We start from the raw sequence: 8,756 nt of genomic DNA on the forward strand, positions 1-8,756 counted from the left end.
CAACATTATGACAAATACCTCCCATATACGGAAATTACGTAATATTATTAATACATCCTATAATCGTCTCAACAGAAAGCAGGCTTAGTGAGCCAGTAAGAGGTACTCATATCACATATACTGTTACAGAAAACTGTAGATAAGATGTAGATGTATATTTAACAAAAAAAACTGATAATATTTTTTTTGCCTTGCCCTCTCGTAAATTTCGCCGCTAGGGTCCTTCCTAATTAGTTAAGCGAGTCCGTGACACGTTACTGTCACAGCTTGTCGAGTTTATCTTTCGTCTACCTTACTTGTGCTTGGTCCATTGCTCTCTGGCTGTCTCCTCGTTCATTTTCTATACGTAGGCGTGAGTTCTTGCAAAAATACCTTATCATGTCCCTCCTGATGAGCTGTATGAGCATAGGCTCGTGTGATTGTCGAGAATTCGAGCGCCTTCACGTATATTGTCTTTCATCACGCTTTGCGCATTAGGCTCAGATCCAACGCACTCGACTCAGATGAGAAAGGAGAGAAAGGAAAGTAGCAGATGAAAGCTTCTGAAGGGTCGACTCAAAGCACAGCAACGCCTTCAGTGACGAACGCGGAGGAAGCTAGTGCAGAGAACTCGGATGAGGTCAATGGCTCGGACCCAGTGGGGGCTCCAGTAAGTGATGCGGAAGCGAAGCCGGTACCAGAAGGCGGTCATGCAAAAGAAAAAACTGGACATCTCCTGGGAAAGATTAACAACCTTATCACGACCGATATCGAGGCGACCTCGAGGTCTCCCTTCTTTGTTTCTCTTCGTGAGGTTATTTGCTCCATGTGTATGCGTGTATACTGATTTGCCTTTCTGCACAGCTGGCACAGTTATACAGCTAGTAATTTCTATTATATTCCTGTATGACTTGCTAGGATGGAGGTATTAATAGTGTTTACTTTTATTTCGGAATTAGCTGATGGAACAATTCATAGCTCCTTTGTTGGCCTTGCTGTAATGGTGATTTGTTTTCCCATTCCCTTTTATGCCGGGCAACGCATGGCGAAGATACAAAAAAGTAAAATGGCCGCTGTGAGTCTTTCGTGCCTCGTACCTACGGCAGCGCCTCATTTAGCGAGTCATATAGACCGACAAACGTGTTCAATATGTCACTGAAGGTATGTTTCTGATTCTGTCAAGACACGCAGCTTACATACCTGACTGCTTGTAGCGATGGGTATTCTTAGGATGATCAAGCTTTTCGGATGGGAATCGTATATGCTTAAGCAGCTGAGTCATCGACGTGAAGAGGAATTGTCAAAAATTATGATGGTCCGGGTACTCGAGGCACTAATGAACGTCACAAGCTCTATGCTCCCACTTCTTTCCAAACTAGTTGTGATTTCGATTTACGTAAGTCGCTCGACGGTACAAGAAAAATGTGTTCCTTAACTCTAACTTTATGATCTACAAACGGTCCGCTAGACTCTGGTCTCGAAAGGAGAACTCAAGGCATCAACTATCTTTGCCGCGTTGATGGTAGGCGTTAAAATGAATCGCGATATTACTGCACGTAGGTTTCCCTGAGCTCTGTCCTTCAGGTCTTCAGTATGATGGAAGAGCAACTACACCAATTTATGTTCGTATTCCCTGAGATACTCCGCGGTAAGACATATACTACTTCGCGTGTACGTTGGGACGCCTAACTTGTATTCCACCGTTATTCTCCGTAAAATAGCGAAAGTGTCGTATGATCCTTTCAACGAGTTTTTAAATTCGGTGCGTTCGATTGTGTTGTTTAGGCGCAGGACCCATTCTAACCTCTACGTATAACCGTTTTATAGACTGAGCTTCTGTCTGAGGGAAATGCTCACGAACACCAATCAGAGGACAATGAGCAAACACATGCACTTGTTCCTGAACAGCCTGCGCATGACGTTGTGGGCTTCAAGCAATGTTCATTCTCGTGGGATCCATTTGACAACAATGAACCAACGGTGCCCTCCTCCAATCACCAAGCGCGAAGGCGATTTGTCCTCCGATTTGATGACGAGGTGATATTTAAGCACGGAGAGATTAATCTTATCGTCGGACTGACTGCATCTGGAAAGGTAAAATAATACACATTTGGTGGTTTCGTGTTGACAGACGCGTTTGAAGACATCTGTCCTTATGGCACTCCTTGGAGAGATGTATTACAAGCCACACGGGATTGGATCTTGGTATAATTTGCCTCGGGATGGTGGAGTTGCATATGCGCCTCAGGAATCATGGGTGCTAAACGAAACGATTAGGGTATGTCGTATTGCTGAATCTCTGTCTGTAGAGGTCTGATATGACTTTCCATTCAGGATAATATCCTATTCGGCGAACCGTACGAAGAAGGCCGTTACAAGCAAGGTACGAGATGAGTCCGAGGGTGCAGCCGTGGTTCACCTGTCTATGTAGTGTTGAAGCAATGCGCCCTGGAGAGAGATCTAGAATTATGGAAAGCTGGAGATCTTACTGAAGTCGGCGAGAAGGGTCTAACCTTAAGGTAAGGTAATTCGTTTCTTGTATCGCTCTTCTTCACTAACGGTTTGCTCAGTGGCGGCCAAAAGGTTCGTCGAAAATTATAACGGACTAACTGGTGCTCATCTGGCATGCAGGCGCGAGTCACTCTCGCACGTGCTCTATACTCTTCTGCGTCTATAATACTTCTGGATGACGTCTTAGCTGCCCTAGATGTCCATACTGCAAAATCGATTGTCGAAAATGCGCTGCAGGGTGATCTAGTACAAGGCCGCACAGTTTTGCTTGTCACCCATAATATTGCCCTTGCTGCTCCCGTAGCTGCATACGTCGTTGCTCTAGGTGGCCATGGGACAATATCTGCTCAGGGGCCTGTAGCTGAAGTACTGAAGAGGAACTCGCGACTTCGCGCTCAAGTCGAGAGTGCACCAAAGGAAATTGTGGAAGACATCGACAGCAAGCTGAACGAGCGCACCAACGACAAGGATGCGAATATAGATGATAAGAAGGCCGCAGGGAAATTAGTTGTTGCAGAAGAAAAGCAGATGGGAAGGGTGGCACTGGCAGCTATTATGTTATACCTGACAAGTGTCGGAGGCCCGTTCGTTTGGATGCTGATACTTGGTTCAAGGGTATTTGAGACGTTGGTCTATATCGGTTCGCCTTGGTTTATGGGATATTGGTCCAACCAATATACGACGCGTCCTCCAGACGAAGTGCCGGTGTTGAGGTGAGTATCTCGTAGTTTTCATGATGCGACCATTCCATTGACAGCCTTCAAGGTATTTGTGCATTTTCGCGCTTATAAATGTGACACAGTTTTTTGCCGAGCTTGTGTCGCAAGTATATTGGATTTTTAGGTCCGTGCGGGCTGCAAGAATCATTCACTCGCACCTCTTGCAGAGCATCTTCACGTCCACCTTCTGGTATGTCAATAGCCACGTTAATTCTTCCGTTGTGCTAATGCTTGTTGTTAGTTGGTTGGATCTTACGCCCGTTGGCCGCATCGTTACGAGGTATCTACTGAAACTACGCTTTTAGACATTTGAAATAATTCTTTTGATGTAGATGCACACAGGATACAAGTACCATTGACACAACACTGGGGCACATGATGAGCCCATTCCTGGCTGTCAGTATAACCCTTATCGGCCTTTTTATTTCGTCGATCGTTATGGCGGGCTGGTATGCTTTCGTTTCCGGACTCACTATCACTATCTTGGGAGGATCATTGGGTTTGGTTTACCTGAAATGCCAGATGTGCATCAGGCGAGAGATGAGGTAACTGCGTGGAAAGTTATATACCTTCTCATTGCTAATTGATCCTTATCCTATAGTAATGCCAAAGCGCCTGTCATGAGTCAAGTTGGGGCAGCATTAGCGGGTCTACGTGAGTCTCTCTGACGTTACTTACATCACTTTACCGACAATGCGTGTAGCGTCTATCAGGGCTTACAACGCCCAAAAGATTTTTGACACGGAACTCCGGAAGCGCATTGACATCTATGCTCGGACTGCGTATTGCACTTGACATCAGCCGATGGGTTTCTATCCGGATGGACGGTCTAGGAGCGATCTTCGCGGGTTCTGTAGCTGCGTACCTCGTCTATGGGGAGCATGTAGAAGCAGGATATGCTGGTTTCACGCTATCCGTTGTCCTGCAATTTTCACGACTCATCTTGTCTTGGGTCAGGCTGTATTATCTTCTGGAAGTTCAAGGTATGGATATTATTCATTTCTTCGGCCCCGAAACTTAGCATGCTCACGTGTTACAATCATGTAGCAAACAGGTCCGCAATCTTTGTGTTCTATGCATTCTTCACTTTACTCATCCTGTTGCCAATCTCAGCCTGGAGCGGATGCTTGAGTTTATGCGTATTAACCACGAACCAGAACCAAGCGAAAGTGGGAAACCACCTGCATATTGGCCGTCTAGCGGGGCGTTGCGTGTCGAAAACCTCTCGGCAAAATATTCTGATGGTGAGTGACAATAAGAGCCGTCTTATACTGCTTTCATATGTTCGTTTATAGATGCTCCAACAATTTTACGGAACATCTCATTTAAAATAGAACCTGGAGAACGGGTTGGAATAGGTAAGTCTGATGGAGAAAATGACTAGACGTGCATTCCGGCTGAATAAGACTAAATTTACCTAGTGGGCCGGACCGGAGCAGGTATATTCATAGTAGTCACCATCGGGTTTGTAGCCTCATTGAATACACAGGCAAATCAAGCATGGCCTTAGCTCTGCTCCGAGCAATCAAGACCGAAGGAAAGGTTTACTATGACGGAATAGCAACGGATGAAATCAATCTCGATACTCTACGTTCCAACATTACGTTGATCCCTCAGCAGCCTGAGCTCATCCACGGAACGCTGCGCGAAAACCTTGATCCCTTCAATCAGTACGACGATGCGGTACTTAACGACGCGTTGATAGCTGCTGGACTTTTCAACATCAAGGATGGAACTCAGGCAAGCGGTTCCCAGACTGTTCAATCCGCCTCAGATGTAGGGCGACCAGCAAAGATCGGGCTGGACACAATGGTAGAGAGTGATGGAACAAATTTCTCCCTCGGCCAGCGTCAGATCATTGCTCTCGCACGAGCCATCGTTCGAAAGAGCAAACTATTGATCCTCGATGAAGCAACGGCCGCCATTGGTATGACGTCCCGCACCTTGACCAGACAAGTTCACATCATTTTGTTATTACATAGATTATGACACGGACGCCGCAATTCAAAAAACCCTACGCACTGAGTTCAGCAGCGATACAACTCTACTTACAATTGCGCATCGTCTACAGACAATCATTGACTATGATAAAGTTGTAAGTATGCGTTTGCGTTTGTTGTCAAAACTCTGGCGCGCTCGTTCACTCTCGCTCGACAGATGGTATTAGACGCGGGTGAGCTTGTCGAATTCGATAGCCCAAGTAACTTGCTGCGGAAAGAAAGAGGTGTATTCCGAGTCTTAGTAGAAGAAAGCGACGATCGTGATCTCCTGCGCAGACTTGCTGGTGAACAGTAGCGTGGCGTTGGTAGGTAGATAGGTATATTCCCAGTTGATATCCTTTTTGTACTGTAAGGTAAGATCATGCAATATGTCTACAAAGCGATTCTAACGATCAGATTCCAATTACCAGAAGAAGACGACGATTGTATTTACAAAATTGTATAGACTGCGAAGGGCCTTTTCATCAACTTACATTTATTTGACCTCGGCCTGCACATTGTGTATATTGGTAATGTATCTGCCACGCGACTTTTGAGAATCTGTCTTTCCGTCGTAAATGCCAAGCACGAATAGCCCATGTGAAAGTGAGCCTGGCAGCAAGGACTTACATTTGCAACGCACCTCATTGGACAATCGGCGTGCCTCCGCAGCAGAGTGGATTTGCGGTGGATCGACCCTGACTTGGCAGTGGCTGTGTAATCAGTGCTGCGGCTTGCTTCCGCCTCAAAGTTTGCCTCGGGTAATCGCATCGTTGACGAAACCGTCCGCTCATCTTGGACTAGCTTACTTATTAAGAGCATTTACGAGAAATCTAAATCTTTGTCGCGTCTCTCAAGCTGGGCTATTTCCGTACATCGTTGGGGCTCAAATTGCATGTTGGAATACAGCGTTTGCTGCGCTCGGCACCGAGGAACCAGTCGCATGTGTCCTATTACTGCGCAGCCCGGACTCTGTTATATTTTGCCCTATGACATGGAATTCACGTAGTGTCGGCCCCCGTTTGTTATGTCTTCCGTATGGATCCACTCTTTTCAAAGCAACGACTAAATTCCGGAATATCGTTATTGTCGTTCGCTTCGAGATGCCTGGACGCTGCGCATGACATGGCCGCCGACAGCTTTCGTACCAATCATGTGGGCAAGCAATGGGGCGGTATCAGTTTCGTTCTATAAAAGCTCAATTGCTGGTTGAGTCTCTACATCGACCAAGCAGACATTTACTCCTCTCTTAAGAATCTACGATCTCAATAATGCTCAAGTTTGCTGCTCTCTTCGTCCTCGCCACGACTTTCACCAGCCAAGTCTTGGGTATGTTGTCTATTGCATATGCTTGCACAACTACGGCCTTATACACATTTATAGCTCACGGTGCACCACCAAGTGGCGCCGCAATGATGCATCGTCGCCAGCACAATATTATCGTCGGGCGCTCACTTCAAAAGCGGTGTGGTGCGACCTTGACGAAACGTAGGGCGGCTCGCATGCAGAAACGCGCAATAGGCGGCCTCACGGAGTTCAAGCGCGACACTAATGATTCGTTGTGCTTGCTTACGCCCGAGGTCACTCAGGGACCGTATCATATCCTGGGTGAACTTGTTCGTCAGAACATCACACAGGGACAGAGTACGTCGTTTTCGTTTTGTAAAATTGGATACAAAGCTGAGGCACGAGTGAACCTTAGCGGGTGTTCCGTTCGAGATTGATGTCGACTTTATTGATATTGACACCTGTGAGGCCGTCCCGGTAAGCCTATTATGCCATCTAAAGTTGCATCATCTGCTAACGCACTCTCTTTCAATAGAACGTATGGGTCGATGGCTGGTCGTGCAATGCCACTGGCGTATAGTGAGTCACTATCTACCAATCTGCCAAGTCGTGGATTCGAATTATTCCTAGTTCCGGATATGAAGCTGCTTCCGAGGCTGCGAATACAGGTGGCACTGGTAGTGGAGGAGCACCTTCTGGGTCTGGGGCGCCAAGTGGTGCGCAGCCTTCATCCACCGCGACCGGTGCATACGCTGGTGCAGACAGTCCCGACTCGGCCATTGGCGCTACTGCACCCGGTGACTCCGACGTACGTCATCCATGCGCTTTCAATCGAATTGTATCTGACATTCTTCGACCGTCCAGAACTTCTTGCGCGGAGTATGGCAGGCTGATGAGAGTGGCCAATTGACGATGTACTCCATCGTTCCGGGTTGGTATAGCGGTCGTGCAACACATTTCCACATCAAGGTGTACACTGAAGGCAATGGTTCCATCGCTGATAACGGAACATTCATTGCTGGCAGTGCAATGCAGTACGTCTCGATCTTTCTATTCCATATTAAATGACCTATATCCTGACATGGAATCTAGTACCGGTCAGTTCTTCTTTGCAGACGACTTTATGGAGAAAGTTGGTAATGTAACACCATACAACACCAACACTATCGAACGCCTTGCAAACGCCGACGATATGTGGTATGCATACCAAAACGTACGTTCTTATTAAATTCACCTTAATCTCGAACAAGTCGAGACTAATCCTATACATAACTTAATTTACTAGGCTGAGGGATATACAGCAGATATGGATATGGCACTCGTCGACGAAAACGACATCACAGCTGGAGTCATTGGCTCAATCACTGTCGGCCTCAACTTGTGTGTTATCATTTCATTACAGTTCACAGAGAACACTTTTAATGTATTTATTCTAAACCGTTCAGGACTTACACGAGCCCTGAGATCACTGATTACTGGTGGCCGGGAAACTCCGCTTATTCCGCTTCCCTTGCAGCGTCTGAGACCGCCGCGGCTTCTGCCTCTGCTGCATGAGCTACGAGCCTTTGACTCGGAGAGTTAGTAATGATATAAATACTCCAATTCTATTTGATAACTGTATACCTGCATTTGCCTACTATTTACATAATACTATTTGTGGATATCTTGCTCAACATGCAACTGCTCAAATCATTAGAATTATTGGGTTATGTTGCATATAAAAATTACCAATGAATTAGTGCACTTGAAGGGGGAAGTTAGGTAATTAGTCCTTGCAAATTCACTGTGCCAAATATTGCTTAGTTGCATCCTTCTGTATAACTGTGCAATTAGCTGGATGCTCTTACAACTCTGGGCAGATCTGCAGCCCTACTGTCCATTCAATACATAATGCAAAACCAAGATATAAAAGTTTCTTATATTCCAGAGAAACACTATATAGTATAAGAAAGTGGAGCACAACAGTTAAATGATGGTATTAGTACTCTGAGTATCTGTCAGCAACAGTGTAGAGGGGACCCAAAGGCTCAGCAAGGGGACCCAGGCTACAACTATCCTACACAACAGAAATACAGAATGCAAGCACCAGAATGTAGTCAGAACTTGCAGAACAGACAGAGAGAGAGAGTGAGACAAGAGTAGAGTATATAGAGTGAGCCTAAGAGTACAGGACTACCTGGAGTAGACAAGATCAAGACTACAGGACTAGTCTGATCTTGTACACCTATATATACTAAACTACACAAGAGTACTCAGGGAGCATGAGCCACTAAGAATGATA

General features: G+C 46.0%; 3 protein-coding genes across 3 annotated transcripts in view; all 3 read left to right on the forward strand.

Moving 5' to 3' along the window:
- The window catches only part of FOMMEDRAFT_137191 (P-loop containing nucleoside triphosphate hydrolase protein), a gene marked incomplete at both ends in the record, with an annotated part of 7,500 nt that extends 1,996 nt beyond the window's left edge, over positions 1-5,504 (forward strand). Inside the window, 26 exon segments of the mRNA XM_007271487.1 lie at positions 410-525; positions 562-788; positions 844-904; positions 958-1,054; positions 1,110-1,140; positions 1,194-1,375; positions 1,448-1,501; positions 1,564-1,627; positions 1,701-1,741; positions 1,807-2,073; positions 2,123-2,257; positions 2,314-2,362; positions 2,411-2,472; positions 2,611-3,203; positions 3,256-3,399; positions 3,451-3,489; positions 3,542-3,754; positions 3,811-3,863; positions 3,913-3,991; positions 4,011-4,169; positions 4,323-4,453; positions 4,505-4,567; positions 4,631-4,648; positions 4,699-5,136; positions 5,192-5,304; positions 5,367-5,504. Of these exon segments, the coding sequence (XP_007271549.1) occupies positions 410-525; positions 562-788; positions 844-904; positions 958-1,054; positions 1,110-1,140; positions 1,194-1,375; positions 1,448-1,501; positions 1,564-1,627; positions 1,701-1,741; positions 1,807-2,073; positions 2,123-2,257; positions 2,314-2,362; positions 2,411-2,472; positions 2,611-3,203; positions 3,256-3,399; positions 3,451-3,489; positions 3,542-3,754; positions 3,811-3,863; positions 3,913-3,991; positions 4,011-4,169; positions 4,323-4,453; positions 4,505-4,567; positions 4,631-4,648; positions 4,699-5,136; positions 5,192-5,304; positions 5,367-5,504 (3,567 nt within the window).
- Positions 5,505-5,766: 262 nt separating this feature from the next.
- On the forward strand, positions 5,767-6,312 carry FOMMEDRAFT_162091 (uncharacterized protein; the record flags this gene model as incomplete). The annotated part of the gene is made up of 1 exon (XM_007271488.1): positions 5,767-6,312. The coding sequence occupies one exon, from the start codon at positions 5,767-5,769 to the stop codon at positions 6,310-6,312; it is 546 nt and encodes a 181-aa protein (XP_007271550.1).
- A 147-nt stretch (positions 6,313-6,459) lies between these two features.
- Positions 6,460-8,029, forward strand: FOMMEDRAFT_162092 (aromatic compound dioxygenase; the record flags this gene model as incomplete). Its single annotated transcript, XM_007271489.1, has 9 exons — positions 6,460-6,517; positions 6,572-6,832; positions 6,891-6,952; positions 7,011-7,054; positions 7,106-7,283; positions 7,340-7,509; positions 7,568-7,688; positions 7,761-7,855; positions 7,921-8,029. 9 exons carry the CDS (start codon positions 6,460-6,462, stop codon positions 8,027-8,029), a joined length of 1,098 nt encoding a protein of 365 aa, XP_007271551.1.
- Between the last annotated feature and the right edge of the window lie 727 nt (positions 8,030-8,756).

This window comes from Fomitiporia mediterranea (genome assembly GCF_000271605.1).
Source record: "Fomitiporia mediterranea MF3/22 unplaced genomic scaffold FOMMEscaffold_17, whole genome shotgun sequence".
Lineage (NCBI taxonomy): Eukaryota > Fungi > Basidiomycota > Agaricomycetes > Hymenochaetales > Hymenochaetaceae > Fomitiporia > Fomitiporia mediterranea.